This window comes from Sycon ciliatum, chromosome 12 (genome assembly GCF_964019385.1).
Source record: "Sycon ciliatum chromosome 12, ocSycCili1.1, whole genome shotgun sequence".
Taxonomy (NCBI): Eukaryota; Metazoa; Porifera; class Calcarea; order Leucosolenida; family Sycettidae; genus Sycon; species Sycon ciliatum.
The window spans coordinates 22,984,972-23,004,600 of record NC_088654.1 but is presented as its reverse complement, the minus strand read 5'-3'; the positions used below and the strand labels follow the sequence as shown (position 1 = coordinate 23,004,600).

The following is a 19,629-nucleotide window of genomic DNA, read 5'->3' as shown; positions in this document are numbered from 1 at the left end:
TCTACAGTGTAGACTTGAGCCTCGAGACACGATAAGAGTGGAGTAGATACTAGCAAGAGTACATACACCAAGAGTACATAACCCCTGGGTTATGTACTCTTGATACTAGTAGAAGTACTGTAGTAGTTATAGTAAGGTTGATGATGTACATGATTTTAGCGCTAGCACTAGTAGATCTACATGATTGATTATTTGTAATACATTGTGATAAATTACTAATGTAATAATCTTGCAGCCCGGAGTATATCTCACTCTCACTCTGGGTAGTACTGTCACTACAACATGACACAGTGTGTGGTAGATACTATTTAAAAACATAGCAGCGTTATTACTTGAGAACGCGTCTATTCACAAAGCCAATTGCATGAAACCAGGAAGTGGTAAAAAGACAACCCAAAATTCGGCTTTAGTCGTGTATTGTTTATTTACGGATTCTCCAGATCAGAGGCAAATGGATGCCTATATTAGTACCCATCTTGAGAGTCTCTCCAAAGCAATAGAATAATGAAAACATAATAGTAGGGAATGGACGTAACTCAAATTAATAAGCTGGGAATGACGGTATACGAGAGATCAATGACTATGATCGGGGGTTAGATCTACCTACTGCAGACTACAATCCTGTGCTGCCGGCCATGCAGTTGACTCTACTGGTCAGGTACAACTCCTTCAACCAGCAGCTGCAAAGCAGTTGTCAAGAAGTAATGTTTCTTGGCGGCGCCTATTGAGGTCATGTTCAGTTCATTCGGTCTGTGCATTCAAATCCACTCTCTTCTGCAACGAAGCAGTAGCGTGACACGCTGCGGCGTTCCTTGTGATGATTCGACCGTGATCTTGACGGTTGTGGAGTTATGCCAGTGTGATTGTTAGAGTGTGCTTGGTTTCACTGCGGCTCATGCATCCCTTCACTGAGTCCGTGGTCAATGTTCACAGTGGAGCTACTAGGCTACAAAGCAATAAGCTCATTGCGCATTGCCAAATATGGATTGAATGAGTAATGCATGTGAGTGCGCTGAGATCAGGGATGAACTGCTCAGCACCCCGGACGACCACGCCCAGGTGGCTGTGTGGGGTGTTCGCGGTGTTCGCGGTACAAATTACATCATTGCGCAATGGGCTAACTTAATAGCCGCAATGATGGATGTGGGTATGAGATCAACTTGTAGAACCATGTCATTGTGTTTGCTGTTGACAAAAAGCAGCAGCACTATTCATTGAGCTCAAACTCGCGGAAGAGACGTTCTCGATGTGCAGCAGGAGCCACTGGAGAAGGTGCAGAAGTAGCAGAAGACGTGACGAACTCTCTCCTCGTGGTCCCGGCGGAAGCACCGACCAGGAAGAGGCCTGTCGCTGGAACGCTTGAGCCGTCCAACGCATCTGGCGTGGTGCGTGCACTGCTCAAACTTCTCACGCTGCTCACACTGGCTGCCGGTGCGATCCAGCCGGCCTTGAGCTCCTCCGCTTGCACCAGCAGTACAAACAGACTGTGCATGTAGCATAGGTTGACGATTATGTAGTACAGGTTCTTGTAGATGAACGGCGAGATGATGCCATTCATGTCGAACGCAATGAGCAGCCGAACGCTGAATATGACCATGTCGGCAACCAGCGACAGCAGCAGATAGACAACGAGAAAAAGAGTGGAGCATCGGCCATATCTATTCTGCTCTGCATCGGTTGACGTGACCAGTGTGCGAAGTGATGTCAGATTCCAGAGACCACGACGCCGGTAGTAGACTTCCAGCGTGGTCAGGACTAAGTGTACGGTGACAGCGCCCATCACGAGAAAACTCCACAGGAAATACGTCTCGTTGCCCATGGTGCCTTGCAGCTGTGCGCAGAGAAACAGCCAGCCAACACTCACCCACATGTACACACATGCATGCACATATACACATACACACACATGTACACATACACACACCCACACCCACACCCCCCCCCCCCCCACACACACACACACATACACATACACATACACACAAACACACACACACATACACACACACGGAAGAGAACCATTAAAAGAATGTAAGGAGACCATGTATTTGTTAAACCTAGATCGTATTATTGTCTCCGACTACGTCAACTATTCACCAACTAGAACGTTAGTGTCAGTAGAGGTCTTATTCTGCATCAGGGAGTACAGGTCCTCCCTCATTATAACGAGTCCGGTATGTACATAAACCCCGTTAGTAAATAGAAATCTGAAGTCCCCTGGCGAAACGTGGTCTATACAACTGTTTACAGGTCCGGTTACAACATAATCCGTTAGTACATAAAATTCGTTATAACGACCCTTTGCCCAGGTCCCTGGAGTGCCAAACCCTCAGTATAAGATAATATTGACCATGCAGGACCAAGGCCAAAACACGTAGGATAAAGCAGAAAGAGGAAACGTATTATGTCTATGTATTCGTGAATATGGACGAGCCTTTGCATCCAAGGAAGAGTTATGTTGGAGTAACTTGGAGATTTTCAATTATCTTATAACGAGTTGAAGCATCGATAATTTATGTTGTATCGAGGGTAGCCCCGGTAAGTACGAAGTAGTGCCTATTTCACCTTTAGCTGCAAGTCCTGCTACAAGATAAGTCTCGTTATAAGATAACTTTTTCGATGGCCCAGAGATTATCTACTAACGAGGGAGGACCTGTAGTAAAATACGGTAATTTAATTCTCCGTGTTCTGGATCACGAGGATCTCACTCCATTACTTACAGAACCCATGGAATTCATTATAGCCTCCAGGTCCAGGATCTCAAGAACACTCTTCTTGGTGGCATTGAGCAGCACATAGATCACTTCAAACGGGTCACCTCGCGTCGTATCCCCAATGTCATACAGGTAGCCCAAATGCATGCTCACGTCCATGATGAATGTGAAGACGAGATAGCCTTCCGGTATGATGCTGCCGAACGAGTTTGGTGTAGTGAAGAACAGCATCCATCCAAGTCTTGGCACCAGGGAAGCCAGTACGTAGATGACCCAGCCGGCGTACTGGGGTACATACGAAGCACCGCCGGTGGCCCCGTACCATTGCCGTGTGCCGTTGTCCTAGATGCACACACACACACACACACACACACACACACACACACACACACACACACACACACACACGTCCATACGTTAGAGATTAACATAACAGCTGCCATCGCAACATCTGGACTGGTTTGGAATTAGCACAGACCTTCTCTCCCTCTCCATCAGGTCAATGTAAGTACTGCGCCAAACCAGCACACGCCTGTACAAAAACCTCACAAATACAACTGGACAGTGCTAGATGTATGCTAGATATATGCTAGCTCTTACCCCCAGCGGTGTGAACAGGTGTACTGGTGCGCAATGCCAGATATACTCAAACAAGACCAAGTAGAGAGGAAGGTAGATGCGTGGAGCTAGCAGCATGATGAGGAATACCATCAAGGTGAGTGCATCGGGTAAGGCCCAGAAGAACTGGCGTGTTGACCTGTGGCAGTAACCATGGGAACACAATGAGGTACCATTTGTTTAGGTAGACCAATGGCACTCAGTAACCATGGGAACACACTGAGATACAGTGTGGTTTGGCCGCGGTCACACCAAGCGCGATTCAGCCATTCAGCGGAAAAAGCACTTTTTGACGTCATCGTTGCTACAGAAATGGCTGAATTTTCGGCTTCAGCCATTTTCAACAGTCAGCCATTTTCAAAGCGCTGAATGGATTCAGCCACTTTCAGCCATCCTAGCACAGTGGCGGGAAAAACAAACTCCTGCAAATTCAAAGAGCACCTTGCCATCGATGCATCGTGTTCTGAAATTCTCCGGCTTTCGTTGTTTGTTTCGTTGTTTGTCCAACTTCTCTCATTGCCTGCTGTGTGTTGTCGTCATCTTTCCTTGTGCGCTTTCTACGAGGTACGATTTGGTTCGGCAGCGTCAGAAAAGGGAGACAATTGTGCGATAGAAGCATGCGCACCATGATGTGCGTGCAGAGCAAGATGCAGACAATGGCACGGAGTCTAGTTAGGATCCATAGCTGCACTCCAAGCTCAACCTCCCTCAATTTTTCAACCCCAGAACAAGCACCCTGATTCCAATGTGGCAATTGAAGCTCCCAGTACCAAAACTCTGCTGATTGCCACGTACATGTTCAACAGAAAATCAAAATAATTCGAAATTCAAAAAAATCAAAATTCAAAAATGAACGCGAAGAAAAAACCTCTACAGCACGCAAAACAAATTCAGTGGATCCTTGGGTCGATGTGACCAACCGCTTCATTCAGCACAAGCCACTTTCAGCACAAGCTGAAAACGGCTTGTTTGGTGTGACCGCGGCCTTAGGTAGATCTGTGATGGTGGTAACAAGAATGAGTTACTGATCCGTGATGATAGTGTATGACTCATTATTGACTGTATACAGTGTGGCATGGTGGTGGTGCATCTGTATGCATGCATGCACATTGACACACACACATACTTGAAGTACATGTACTATACACACACACACACACACACACACACACACACACACACACACACACACACACACACACACACATGTGCTTGCACCTCCTCGTCCCCCCCCTCCCCCCCCACACACACACATACACATGTGCTTGTACCTCCTCACCCCCCCCCCCCCCCCCCCACACACACACACACACACACATAACTTGTTACACACACACACACACCTCACACGCAACAGCCATTGAGTTATTTACTGACCAGTGCCTTGCGGCATTTTCCTCCGCCGACTGATAGTAGCCTTGAAACAGGACGACTTGCATAGCGAACGTAACAATCAGAAGAGTCCGCGCAACATCTCTGATAAAACTCCGGCATGGCCGCAGTGTCTGTGGGTGGTCATTAAGCAGAACTATAGGCACCTCCCGGCCAGAGACTACGTTCGCAATCCACCTGTAGAATGACTCTACATCCGACGCAACTTCTCCCGTTGCTGTTGCTGCAGCACTTTCGGCCGTCGCCGCCGCCGCTGCTGCCATTGCAGGTCAGTGTGTTGAGGGCAGGGTAGTGAATGCAGTCTGTGAGTACTGTACTCGAGAATTCACCCAACCATAGTACACGACTGTAGGGTGGGGTGCTAAAGAACTGGTGGGTCAGAGCCTTCTTACAGCCTGGACAATTCTTATTATCATGTACAGCAGTCCAATGTGCAGTAGAGTCACCTTGCATATACCGGTATCGCTATGCTGTGCTTGGTGAAATTCTAGCCTGTCCTGGGGCTTTCAGCACTGAGTTCTTCAACAGTGCTGTCCAGTAACCACAGTGCTAGCACTTGTCCTAGTCCACACTACACTAGACTGTTTTTTAACCGAAGTCAATGCCGATTCACTTTTTTCCTCCAGGCACACCCAGGAGAGTGAGCAACAGTACAGCAAGGAGGTGAGGTCGAAGTCTGCGCTCAAAACTACGTGTAGCGAGCGCTCCGGCGTACCAGCGATTGTTTGCATCATGCAACACAGGACCTCGATACGCGCCCGCAAATCACAGACATTTCCCATAGGAAGTGGAAGCCACCGTTGAATGCTCGACAGAAGTAGTTGGAGATCCAGCGAGCGCGAAATGCAACCTAGGCTTATTCCAGACGTAGCGAGCATTCTCCCAGCGGTAAATGGCGACGCACATTGACACACTACCGCCAGGCCCACATATCCATCAGCACGGTTAAAACTAAGCCGACCACCTCACCACCACTGCAAAAGGTACAATGTCGGTCTACCCTGCTGGGGCAAGGCAGCCCACAGACAACAAGGAAGCGGATTCAAACGCTGTACTCGGTTCGAACCACCGCTTCAAGCTCAACTTCAAGCTCAACTTACTTCAAGCTCAAGAAAAGTATCTACTATTATGCAGATCTAGATGCCTTGGCTTGCACCACCAATACTACAGTCCATTCCATATAAGTGGGCACTCTTTTCCATCCAGTCAAAGGGCCATTGTGTATGCCCCATGGATTCTACATGTCATGTAGAATCCATGGGGCATAGACTCTACGCAATGGCCCTTTCCTTTGATTGGATGGAAAAGAGTGCACACTGGCCCTTTGACTGGAAAAGAGTGCACACTTATTTGGAACGGACTGTAGGCTAGTATAATGGTCCATACTTGGACAACAACACTCATGGTTACCATGGTTACTTGTAGTAAGTAGTAGATCTACAGTACTGGCAACTGAAATCCGACCCCTGAGCGATGCGCTCACATCGCAAAGACCGTGAACCCACCGCTCAGGGGGTCGGATTTCAGTTGCCAGCACTATACCTTCGAACTAACTAACTTACTTCTGACTGTTGAGTCCAGTAAAACGGATGTGTTGCTGTAGTGTTGATACGCAGATTGTAGCAGTATCTCTATCGTGATTCAAGTCTGATATCAAGAGTACAGCATTTGAACCCGGGACCAAGTCTCCGAGTGCAAAGGACAAGAAGCAGCTGCACATGCTCATACGTCACGCCGCTCCGCCAATCAGCGTCGACCATGTGCTCCAAACTTCCAGAATAGGACGTGTGCGCATGCTCCAGCAAACGGTTCTTTTCGGCAAGGAGGTCGTCTTCCTCGTGCACTTTGCTATTCTCTCTTCTTTTCCTTCGGCAAAGTAGAGAGTCTTGGCCGTATTACCTTTCGGGCCTTCGCCCTTTCAACGTAGAATACTATTGGTAAGCGGACGAATAGCGCTTTGCCCAGTGCTCTAGCGAACCTCCTCTCCTCTGGTGGGACATGAGACATTCTTCTTCCGCTACGGTCAACGCTAGGACGAGAAAGAAGAAATGTGCTTTCGAGGAGAAATGGTGAGAACGTGCTAGTGTTCAACGCTACACGTTGTTGGTTTTCAGAAAACACAAAATAATAATGTCATTTCTTCATGGAATTCACGGCAGGAGCGTGCAACTATCCTCTGGTGTGATTTTGAGGATTTTTTTCTAGCGCATGTCCTTCCAGGCATTGCAAAGACCAGCAGAAAGGTGTTGCTTCGTCACCGTTGAATTCGTCCTAACTACACTGTGATGTTGACAGTTTTTATAGTTCGTGTGAGAATGCTATCGGATGACTATTTCTTTCTTTGTTTTTGTCGGACCTCTTTCATTGCGCTCTTCCTCCAGATCTTGGAATTTTTCCATTTGGCTGGGTCGCACCTGGAGGTGTATGGGCGACGGACGCGTGGTTAGCCAGTGTCGAATGTTCTCCAAAGAGGATCGTACGGCCTCCGGAAGTCCTGCTAACATTCACACCCGAGGTGTATTTGTCGGACGTTGTCGACCGCTACATGTACTCCGTCTCGCCCCATCCCGGATGCACACCTACTATTCGTTCGGGCCCGGCTCAAGCAGTGCGGCTCTGGTTTGCGAGGAGTGGCCGCGGATTCCCTTGTCGACCGTGTAGCAAATGATCATCTCAGTAAGTCTGAATTGTTACAAAACTGCCTCCCGACGGTTTCTGCGGCGAGTTGAGAGAGAGAGAGGGGGGGGGGGGGGGGGGGGTAGCGGGTGATGAACGATGTTTCAGTATGTTTTACCACCTTATTGTTGAGACCCGTGTAGGAATTTGAAATGTCGGTGGGGGGGGGGGAGGATTCTCTCGGTTTGGCGTTATGCTCGTGCATGTACTGACACAGCCTTGTGTTGTAAGTCCGTCGCCACTGTTCTGCGAGTTTCCGGGTGCACACATGTTTGAGGTTGACGCCACCTTCAATCCATAACCCAGCCCGTTACTGCAGGTCGTCCGTCTTGCTTGATTCTCGGAGACTGAGTTTAGAAGTTTTCCGTTTCGAGTAAGTAACTTGGTTGTTGGATACATAAAAAATAAAAAAAAAAAATTTCACGGTTCGCGTCAGACTCGGTTTCTCTATATAGAGGCCGAGTTTTCCGCATCCGTAGGAACGCCACCACCCTTCAAGGATCAAGGCGCAGATGCAGCTCCTGAAGCGGTGGGAAGTGAGTAGATCAGCTCACCAGCATGTGGTCAAAGACCGAAAATCCCATTCACTGCATTGGATACATACATCAACGACAAAAATGTCCCAACTAATCACTTTGGAGGGGTGTACATGAACAATCATGTACAGTGGTCCCTCTATAATCCGGCACCATTTGTGCCACGGAAATCTGCTGGATTAGGGAGGGTGCTGGATTAACAAATCTGATTTTTTGCTACAACGTGCATGAAGAGGACATTTTGGCTACTGAAAATTGTGCTGGTTTATCGAGGGTGCTGGATTATAAAGTGCTGGATTAGAGAGGGACGACTGTACAATGTTACAGTGAAAATGATAAGGTATTTTTGTGGCGATACAGAAGTGAGTCTAGGTCGTTGTTTCGGATCCCTCCACTGTTCACCTTCACGCTGTTCCGGGTGGATGTCGTAAATACTAAATTCAGCGCTGAAAGATTAACGAGTCGATTCGAACATTTCCCATCACGTGACAACAGTGGCAGTGGTAGATATGTTGCCTCGAGTGTGCTTATCCCCATATGATTTTATGCTTTCGTTTAGGTTTTCTTGAGTTTCTTCTCTTCAGTTGTTTCTGCGTGTGTGGTGTGAATACACTTCTACCCTGCCACTGCATGTCTGTCTCGTAGCGCTTCCAGCGATTTTTCTAGAAAATACTTGACTGACCAGGAGCAGTCCAGTACCCGTCACAATGTTGTTAACCATTCAGCGAAGAAAAGATTTAGTGCCACGCGTCACATCATCCACTTCTCCAGTACTGATCTGGGTCATTGACTGTCTAGTCTGTGCAAGTGAATCACTGGCACAGTCAGACCTCGCTTATCGGGTCCTCTTTTATCCGGATCCCTCGCCATCCGGACGAAAATCGTTGATTACCGATTTACAGCATATGTAATGCATATATACAGCATGTGTTCGATTATCCGGTTCCCTCGCCTATCCAGATATTTTTTGTGGAAAACGGATGTGTGCGGTTAAACGAGGTCTGACTGTAATCGGATTGATCTTACTTCCTAGACCAACAATCTAATGGCAGACAGTAATGTGAAGTATGTTATGAAACTACTTTAGATTCACATGTGACCAGTGATGAGAATGATGCCATTGATGCACTGTAATCCTGTTGGGTAACTATGGTAACACCAACATGCCACTATCTATGCATGCATGAACTCCGGAGTACATGACAGGCAGTCACCTGTCACGACCAACACATACAGTAGTTCCAAAAAGCGCTCATGGATGCCACACTTCATGTGGTGTTTTATGGTGTTCTGTGACGCTGCCTGGCAATCGCCATGTTCACATTCTGTGTCTGTTCTGCTAATGTGTGCATATGCCACGGTGGGTGAGCTGTGAGTCCATGAGAGCATACGAGAACGTACTTGCCTTTGCTTGTCCGTATGTGGAGCGTGTATGCTCTACTATACAGATCACACCATTCGTGCAGCCCGCCGCCGGCAAGCTCAGGTCATGTCGGCTGGCATTGCAGTGGATATTGTGATGTGGGAGTAAGGCGTACTGACTAGAAGGTTACGTGAACTTATGCTTTCTTCTCTTCCTCTTCTTCTTCATGACATGGGTGGCCAAAGCTTCGACCAGTAATTGATACCTGATAGTTTCAATATAATTCTTAGATCCCCCCCCCCCCCTACCTTCACCACACACACACACAACAATAGGAGTTAGCAGAATCTCCTCAAACAAATGGCTGCGTGTTCAACCATCAGCAGATGAGTTCTATGGCTTGGAATCATTAGTACCTAACCATGACTCAGAGGAGTATCAGCAGGCTCAATGTCCGAGATGTGACGTTTCTGCCAGTGCAGAACCATGCTGCAGAGCAAAAAGTCTCAGCTGGGCGACCTCTAGAAACCATCATTTGTATTCGAAGGAAGGACATTCGGGCAGTCGGCTGCACAATAGTGTATCACGTGGAAGCAAAGCGTAAATAAGAAGCGGAAAAAATGGCCCTCTCTCCTTACGCCAGGCCTAACAAGGAACAACCCCATTCTGTCGGCTGCATGTTCATACGCAAAATGTTCTTGGCATACTCCGTGATTAGTGATTAACCATTGCTTATGTTCTGTAAATAATAATAAATAAATTCGACGGGTTCACTTACCGGGCAGGTCAAGAACAAGGAGTCGTACAACTCCCTGGTCAAGAACCACCTTTCCGCTTCCGTGGGACACCACCACCCCATGATCAGGCGTCAGATGCGGCTCCTAAACGGTGGGGGAGGATAGATCAGATCCACCAACAATAGGCCAAAGGTCTCAATCCCATTTGCCACATCCATGTATTACTCATGCCAGGCCACGAGTTCCCAATTAACTGTGGGTCGCAGCACGGTTGGAAAAAATCCTTCCGCTTCCAAGCAGGACTAATAGTCTTGAACCTGGTACCTTTCGTTTCTCAATCATGGTCTTAGACCAACCCACTTATGTTCTGTGCATGGATAAAACCTCGGGTGATTTCGATGGAAAGGCTTTACAGCTAAATACTTACGTTGACTAAATTCAAAAACTAACTCACAGGGTGCCTGGTAGACCGAGGTGCCCATCACGTGGAGGCCCGGATAAGAGAGATATGAGTGTGCATTATGAGTCTGCTTCCCTATTGAACTTTCAGTCAGGATTTCGGGTGCTTTCACCGGTGTTTGGCGAGTTCACCTTCTCTCCAGTCACATCTGTGATGCACTTGATTCATGAATTGCTGACAGGGTTTTTCCTTTCCACTGCGGCCTCTCTCTCTCCCTCTCTGCCTCATACTGACGTAGGTTCTTTGTTCTTTGGTTCATGCGGTTGCATGCGCTTGTGAATGCAGCTGGTGCGAAAGTTTGCATGTGTTTGGCATATGCTGTTTGTTTTGTCATGCTCCATCTGCAGGACACACTACCGTACTATTATTATTTGCCCTTATTTTACCCGGTGACCTGCTACATATTTTCGGGTGGGAAATTTACCGTGACCAGGGTTGACCTAAAATGACAGGTGTTCTGTTCGGCCCGTGGGGAAAATATGGGGGGGGGGGTGTTGCTGGTGATGACAGGCTTGGTTGTGTCCTTGACTCGGCACTGGTTATCATGTCAGCAATGGCATGATATCCGCCGAAAGTAAAAATAAATCTCTTACGTTGACTGCACAATTTGCATTCCTTGAGCTGTCTTCATTTTCAGCAGCTCTTTGGCCGTAATAGCACGGAACAGGTAGCAACTGTGTTGTTATTCTGGGATGGAGATCGTCGTTATTTCCAGTGTGGCCGATACTTCTCGTGGTGTCATGATAGTGGTAAATACCTGTCTAAGGCATGATGTCTATCAGAGGAAGAATGGATGTGTACTTGGAAAAGAATGCCTCAATCGGGCAGTGAGCCCATGCACATTTTTGATCCGATGTCCTACATCATAGAGGGTGATACAGCATTGGCAGTGGTTTTCGGACTTTGACCACTTTGTGTTGGGTCTGATCTACACACATCCCACCACGCCTTCAGGAGCCCCATCTCAATGGGTCCTACCTGATACATTGGGAATATTTGGGATGGTTGATTTGCTATGAAAGATGAAGCTAGATATGACTGGGCCTCATGTGAACCTTGATTTTTCATTCTACAAAACCTGCCTAGGACAGTGGCAATTTGTTCTGTTGGCGGATTTATTTGATGTGGCTTGAAGTTTTCTTATGAATCAATCTGGATCGTCTCTTTGTGTTCTTCTGGGGGGGGGGGGGTTTCAGGGACGCCAAATCGCGGTGGAGGAAGCAGCAGGGACCCGGCAACCCAAAAACACTAAGTATCCCTATGCTGTTGTTTAGTATAGCATTGTATGCATGGATCAACTTCCTCTCCTCATTCCAACGGGCTGAAGATAAAAAATCTTCCAGGCATTCAGACTGCGTACTCTGCATGAAATTATCAATCTTGAAAAATTGCAAATACTTCCGACTATTCAGATGCATGAAGAAAGAATTTTGACTGTGATTGCGTCCTTGTTTCCATCCTGCACCTTGAAAGTTATTCTCATTGTTTCACGATTTTCTCAACTTGACATGAGTTGGAAATAGCCCAGCAAACCAACAAAGTATTTCCAGACTGAATCCAATTACAGTCAGCATGTCTACTTCAGCCCAGGGATGGGGAGGGGAAGATAACTATTAGAGTGCATGTCATTACATCATCCATTCACATGCATGTCTATGAAATCCACACATTGTTTTGTCGTCTAACAGTTCTGTTTGCTATGCTTACCTTTAGTCCAGGTTCGTCAACGGCCAATCACCACGACTGGTCAAGACGGACGGCTGGCAAGCAGCATCACGGCGGGACATCACCCGGGAACAGTCTAAGTACCCATGTGCTGTGCATGGATATTTTCAAATCACTGCAGAGAATTGTTTGTCCCATTTACAGCAGGACCCACTTGCATGTCAGGACTGATGTCCTACGCAGTGCATGCTTTGTCCATGTAGTGCATGCATTGTCCACCCCGGGGATAGCTTTGCATGGGGCACACCCTGCATGCCTGCAATGTTCTCTGCAGCTTTCTCATGTATGATATATATTACCGGTATTGTGGTTGGTGCAGCCCCGGTTGTTGCATGTATTCGGGTGGGTGGGTAGCTAGGGTAACTCTTGTTGTACTGTAGTGCAGGTTCATGGACTGGTGTGTGTTCTGTCTGCTGTGTGATTCTACTGCCCAGCCCAGGTCAAGCGGCAACCGGACGGGAGGACGTGATGGTGGCATCAGCCCTATGCAAGGTAACTTTTTGTTTACTTCATTCACTCTGCCTTGCGCTATCTTTGCATGCCTCCAGCACAACTCTTGGCCAGCATCATGGAAAGCCGCACCCCACATGCTGCATGACTTTCAGATTGTTCCCACTTCCTGTGATAGACTGCGACAAAACGTAACTTCAGGAAAGCACTGACTCCGAAATCAGAATGAGATAGGGGTTGGGTGCATGGGCTAGAAAGTTGTAAGATCCGTATGTCCAGCACACAATGTGCAAGCGTTGTTGCCGAAATAGTACGAGATAGTGACTGAGTGTAGAGAGTCTAGATAGTGTGTACAGGTAGACCATGTCCAGTGCACTGTGCATGCATCGTTGCTGTTACCCGTATGCCTCTGTCGCTGCTGTCGACCTTTCATGCCATTCTCTTCCTTCAGGCAACAAGTACTGAATTTACCCACGGAAGAATGTCAATGCAACTGACTAGGCACCCGGCTGGTGCCGCCGAGTCAAGGACCAACCAAGCTTGTCATCACCAGTAACCAACCCACCCCGACCGTTGGAATTATCAGTTTTTTTCTTTCTTTTGGGTTACGGGCTCGAACAGAACACCTGTCACCCCGGGATGGGAAGGGTTTCATTACGGTGGCGTATTCTTGTGTGCTATGCTGCCATTGATTCGGTTGCAATTTGTTCTGCTGGACACTGTATGCCACAATGCTGTGTCTGCTGTTGCCTGCTGACTGGAGTGATCAGATGTGAGATCCTTTGGGATTGCCTTCTGAACCGGCAGCTCGATCACTATCCAAAAATCAGTATCTGCATGATTTGAGCTGAGGTTTTACTGGCAATCCTGGAGGATTTCATTTCCGAGGAATTTCCCATGGGAGGTATTGGGGGGGGGGGGGGGGGGCATGAAGGTTTGTTCTAATGATGACGTCATGAGTCTTGCAATCTCCAATATTCAATGCATGCGGTAGCGGGGGGGGGGGGGGGGATGACCGGTATTCATCATGCAATGCATACATGGCTCTACTAGCTCATGAATATTATACAAAACATACCTGCCCTGCATGTTTACGGCATACCCACATGCATAAAGTGCTATACTACATGACCTACTACCCGCATACATCCGTGTGCCCTGGCCGGTGAGAGGCGCTAAACTGCATTGTGCAATTACATGTATAGAAAAGTAGTAAGGCTTAGTACAGAGCAGAGATCGCTCCCTCAATGGCCTCAGTCACCATGGACAGAGTCAGTGGCACCTGAAGAGGAGACCATCTTTCCAAAATCGCTAGTTCCGCGCATTGTAGTACTAGGCAGGACTTGGTCGTGTAGACCTACGCTTGTTCTTGTGCGTCAGGGCCAGTTGGGGTACTGGAGTCTGGTAGAGCTAGTAGAGGATACTACAGTTGTAGTTTTTTTACTTGAGTCTGGATACAGTTATCAGGGATGAATTTACTGTCATTTTTTTGCATAGCAGTTTTCGCGACGCAAACGCCAAAATGCGTAGCAGTCCTTGATTTTTGATTAGCACTTTTTCTTCCACGAAAAAGTCCGTCCAGGACCGACATTCCTACCACCTTGCTATGCATATCCGACTTCGAATGTTTCACCACGTTGTCCTTCTTCAGAGCAGTCCCCGAAATCTCGTCCACAAAAGACCGACTAAAATTTCTCAGTCCACGGAGGGAGGACTCGTGCTGTCTGCATAGCTGGCAGAAAATTAGCGTCACCGCTGCACCTGTAGCTTTCTCAGAACGAAGCCAATTCCTCTCGACATCGACCTCTGCCACCGGGGACCCACTTCTCAAAGGTACTCTGTCGTACAGACATGTTGGAGGCAGAACCAGACTAGACAAAAACTACAGCTTGGACAATTGTCAGAGAGAAGGACGAACGTGATTCCAGAATTTCCTCACCACCAGAAAGACCGACTGGCTACAAGCAGAAAGCTATAATATAACGAAAAGAGGTAAGTAAACCAGAAAGAAGAGAAAAAAAGAAGACCTCCAACGGGATCGTGGAGGAAAGATGATGCTTGTCAGTACGGAAATTCTATGAACTTACTGAACTTACTGAATGAAAGCCGCGCAAAGTGGTACGTGTAGTTCAAGTAGGACACCAGTACAGTCAGTATGTGCACGCGGAGCCAGCCACTGTTCACAGGTACATGTACTCAGTACTAGAAATCACACCTTCCCGAGAAAAAAGCAGGGTCCGTGCACTGTACAGGTGTAGCGAGTGTACGACACAGTCACAGCATCATTTTTACTGACTGCGTGAGCTACAGTATGCAGTGCTGTTTATGCATCGCAGTTTCCTGCGAGCCGCTGTGATTTTTGAGTCGCACTCGATCGATTTTGAATCGCAAACTGCGATGCGATACCGGATAAATTCATCCCTGGTTATGTCTAATGACTAATGTGGAGCAGTACCGCAAGTAGATGAGGTCGTAGTCTGATCTCGAAAACTACAAGTAGTAGATCTACGCCGAAGCGCTCGCTACGTTTTGTAGCGATTGTTTGCATCATGCAAGTAGGCCCTCGATATGCACCCGCAAACCACAGAATTTTCCCATAAGAAATGGAAGCCACCGTTGAACGCTCGACAGAAGTTGGAGATACAGCGAGCGTCAAATGCATCCTAGGCGTATTCCAGACGTAGCGAGCATTCTCCCAGCGGCAAATGGCCACGCTCGTTGACACACTACTGCCACATATCCATCAGCCAGATTAAAACTAAGCAAGCCACCTCACCACCACTGCAACAGGTACAATGTCGGTCTACCCTGGGATAGCAGGGCTGGGCAGCCCACAGTTTACAAGGAAGCGGGTTCAACCGCTGTACTCGATTCGAACCACCGCTTCAAACAGCATCAAGCTCAAGAACAGTATATACGCAGATCTAGATGCATTGGCTTGCACAACCAATACGACCGTATGTATTACTGCACAAGGACCAGTGCAATACCGGCCGATATCTGCACGAACGGCGAAGCCGTAAGTGCAGATATCGACGCCGGTATTGCACGCGTCCGAGTGCAGTAATACATTTATCGCACCCCTGCCACCACACAGTCTGTCACCACACACTTGTGTGTGTGACTTGACAGTGACACGGTCTGGTGCAACCCTAGCATGCTTCATGCAACCCTGCTATCATTTCACAGTCATACAACACAGCACAACCAGTCGCGTTCATTTTTAGAGGAACACTTCTTTCGAGCAGCTGCTGTATACGGGAGATCATGGAAGTAGCGGGACAGCTTGCTCATGTCGTCGTCGTTGATGGGGTGTTTGTGCTCCACCGCTTTGACTTCTCCCCGCTTTCTTTGGCTTCAGGAGGAAAGCCTTCAATGCAATGTTTGCGTCCTTGAACGCTGGGTCACTGTGGACGTTCATGAGCCGCTTCAACTCGACTAGATTGCGATGTATTGCGGAACGGAAACCGAGCAAGCTTGAAGCCTGAAGTTGATGTAGAGTAGAACTTCACTCCAGCTTTCTTCGGACGGAATTCGACGTACCGGTTTGCATGTCGCAGAATGTAAGCTAGGTCGCTTGCCGTAACCGTACTCAGGTCACAGCGACGTCCTGTGTCTTTACAATACTCGTCGAATAAGCGGAGCCATTTGTCAGTTGCCTGCTCTGTGTTTTTGTTTTTCTGCTCAGAAACGAGGCTGTCGATGGCGGCGTCGGACAGTTTCTCAAATCGGCTGTCGACAGTCTTCTCCAATACATGTACTTGGGCGTCTGCTGTCTCGACTCTCACGGAGCTTGTGAAGTATTAGTTGACTTTGCGGACGCAAGCCGGGTCCACATTCGCTTCCGCGACAGCGTCCTCGACCAATTATTATTTGGTGTGCTGCAGCAAGTCAGCAGCGACTGCTTGGCGGAGCGACTCGCAATATTCCCCAGTACACCGCCAGCCAATGACCAGATGACAATGTGGATGCACTGCAGTGCGATATTGCACCCGGCCCGGCGAGTGAGCGTGCAAATAACCTATATCTGCACGCTCACTTCGAAGCGAGCGTGCAAATAACCTATATTTGCACGCTCGCTTCGAAGTGAGCGTGCAAATAACCTATATTTGCACGCTCACTTCGAAGTGAGCGTGCAAATATAGGTTATTTGCACGCTCACTCGCCGGGGTGCAATATCGCACTGCAGTGCATCCACATTGGCTGGCGGTGTACTGGGGAATATTGCACGCTCAGTAAGGCCGCTGATTGGCTCAAACCATGGAGACACTCACGTGGGGTGCGATAATCGGCAATACTGGTTCATACTGCATTACTGGCCAGGCGCTAGGCTTGGACAACAACAATCATGGTTACCTGGTCCTTCTGGTAAGTAGTTAGTTCTGACTGTTGAGTCCAGTAAAACGGATGTGTTGTAGTGTAGATGTGTAGATTGTAGCAGTATCTCTATCATGATTCAAGTCTGATATCAAGAGTTCAGCATTTGAACTTGGGACCTGAACCCGGGACAAAGTCACCTAGTGCAAAAGAACAAGCGCAGCAGCTGCACATGCTCATACGTCACGCCACTCCGCCAAGCAGCGACTGCGTCGACCATATCCAGTGATATCCATGTGCTCCAAACTTCCACAATAGGACGTGTGCGCATGCTCCAGCAAACGGTTCTTTTCGGCAAGGAGGTCGTCTTCCTCGTGCTATTTGCTATTCTCTCATCTTTTCCTCTTGGGCAAAGTAGAGAGTCTTGGCCGTTCGGGCCTTCGCCCTTTCAACGTATAATACTATTGGTAAGCGGCCAAATAGCGCTTTGCCCAGTGCTCTAGCGAACCTCCTCTCCTCTGGTGGAGACATTCTTCTTCCGCTACGGTCAACGCTAGGACGAGAAAGAAGAAACGTGCTTTCGAGGAGAAATGGTGAGAAAGTGCTAGTGTTCAACGCTACGCGTTATTGGTTTTCAGAAAACACAAATAATGTCATTTCTTCGTGAAATTCACGGCATGAGCGTACAACTATCCTCTGGTGTGAGTTTGAGAATTTTTGCTAGCGCATGTCCGTCCTTCCAGGCATTGCAACGACCAGCAGAAAGGTGTTGCTTCATCACAATTCGTCCTAACTACACTGTGATGTTGACAGTTTTTATAGTTCGTGTAAGAATGCTATCGCATGACATTTTCTTTCTTTGTTTTTGTAGGACGGCTTTCATTGCATTCTTCCTCCAGATCTTGAAAAAGTTCCATTTGGCTGGATCGCACCAGGAGGTGGATATGCGACGAACGTGTGCTTAGCCTTGCGGATACCGGTATGTGTCGATAGCTCTTCAAAGAGGATCGTACAGCCTGGGGAAGTCCTGCTAACATTCACACCTGAGGTGTATTTGTCGGATGTGGTCGATCACTACATGTACTCCGTCTCGCCCCGTCCCGGATGCACACCTACTATTCGTTCGGGCCCTGCTCAAGAGCAGTACGGCTCTGGTTTGCGAGAAGTGGCCGCAGATTCTCTTGTCGACCGTGCAGCAAAGGATCATCTCAGTAAGTCTGAATTGTTACAAAACTGCCTCCCGACGGTTTCTGCGGCTAGTTGCAAGAGAGGGAGAGAGGGAGGGGGGGGGGGGGGGGTAGAGGGTGATGAACGATGTTTTAGTATGTTTTGCCACCGTATAGTTGAAACCCGTGTAGGAATTAGAAATGTCGGGGGTTCTCTCGGCGTGGCGTAATGCTCATGCATGTACTGACACAGCCTTGTGTTGTTAGTCCGTCTCCACTGTTCTGCGAGGTTCCGGGTGCACACATGTTTGAGGTTGACGCCACCTTCCATCCATACCACCAGCCCGGTGTTACTGCAGTTGGTCCGTCATGCTCGATTTGAGACTGAGTTTAGAAGTTTTCCGTTTCGAGTAAAAAATTTGGTGGTTGGATACATACAATACGGCAAAAGTTCCCATCTAATCACTTTGGAGGGCTGTACATGAACATTATTTTCATGTTCATGGTGCAGTGAAAATGATGATATTCTAGTAAACCTGTCAAGGCGACCACTCGGATAAGGCGACCACCTGTCCTACAAGACCACTAAAACCAGAATCAAGGGTAACTGTTGCCAGTCAAACGACCCTGGATAAGGAGACCACCTTGTTACAAAGACCATGTTTCGAAGGTCCCTTCAGCGGTCGTCTTAGACAGTTTTTACTGTATGTCTTTGTGGCAAGACAAAAGTGAGTCTAGGTCGTTGTTTCCGATTCCTACACTGTTCACCTTCACGCTGTTTGGTCCATGTCGTAAAATACTAAATCCAGCACTGAAAGATTAACGAGTCGATTCGAACATTTCCCATCACGTGACAACAGTGGCAGTGGTAGATGTGTTGCCTCGAGTGTGCTTATCCCCATATGATTTTATGCTTTCGTTTACGTTTTCTTCAGTTTCTTCTCTTCAGTTGTGTCTGCGTGTACGGTGAGAATACACTTCTACCCTGCCACTGCATGTCCGTCTCGTTGCGCTTCCAGCTATTTTTCTAGTAAATACTTGACTGACCAGGAGCAGTCCAGTACCCGTCACAATGTTAAAGGGGAAGTATACCCTAAAATCAAATTTTCACCAGTTGTAGTCTTCTGGGTGCTGAGTCGAATGGTCTTGGTCCGAGGAAGCTGCGACGCTCCCTTCCTACTTGAATCCCAATCGAACTCGCGCACTTCCACCGAAACTGGGTGACTGCGCCCTACTAGATGGGGATTTGTATGCAAAATGTCACTAAAAGCGCCATTTCGTTCTTATAAAAGCACGGATGACCGCGATTGGCCCATATGTTGTAGTCTTTTGGACGCTGAGTCGACTGGTTTTGGTCCGAAAAGGCTGCGATGCAGCGTTCCTCCTTTATTCCCAATCGAACATGGTTGAACAAGCGGTCACGTGCTCCTGGGTGCCCAAATCACCTGGTCACCGCGCCAGCAGGCGACAACTTT

The 19,629-nt window shown here is 48.0% G+C and overlaps 1 protein-coding gene across 1 annotated transcript; it reads right to left on the bottom strand.

The window, feature by feature from the left end:
* Positions 1–115: 115 nt before the first annotated feature.
* Positions 116–5,345, bottom strand: LOC135828530 (uncharacterized). Its single transcript, XM_065340972.1, has 4 exons — positions 4,710–5,345; positions 3,315–3,471; positions 2,721–3,056; positions 116–1,831 (listed from the first exon to the last, which is right to left on the bottom strand). Exons 1-4 carry the CDS (start codon positions 4,985–4,987, stop codon positions 1,208–1,210), a joined length of 1,395 nt encoding a protein of 464 aa, XP_065197044.1. The 5' UTR covers positions 4,988–5,345; the 3' UTR covers positions 116–1,207.
* Between the last annotated feature and the right edge of the window lie 14,284 nt (positions 5,346–19,629).

Excerpts from the sequence above, each read along its gene's own strand:
- LOC135828530 (XM_065340972.1), bottom strand. The coding sequence starts at position 4,987 with ATGGCAGCAGCGGCGGCGGCGACGGCCGAAAGTGCTGCAGCAACAGCA. Across the intron at positions 3,057-3,314 it reads ACCTGTTCACACCGCTGGGG|GACAACGGCACACGGCAATG; the intron begins GTAAGAGCTAGC and ends GTGTGCATCTAG. Across the intron at positions 1,832-2,720 it reads TAATGAATTCCATGGGTTCT|CTGCAAGGCACCATGGGCAA; the intron begins GTAAGTAATGGA and ends CTCTGCGCACAG.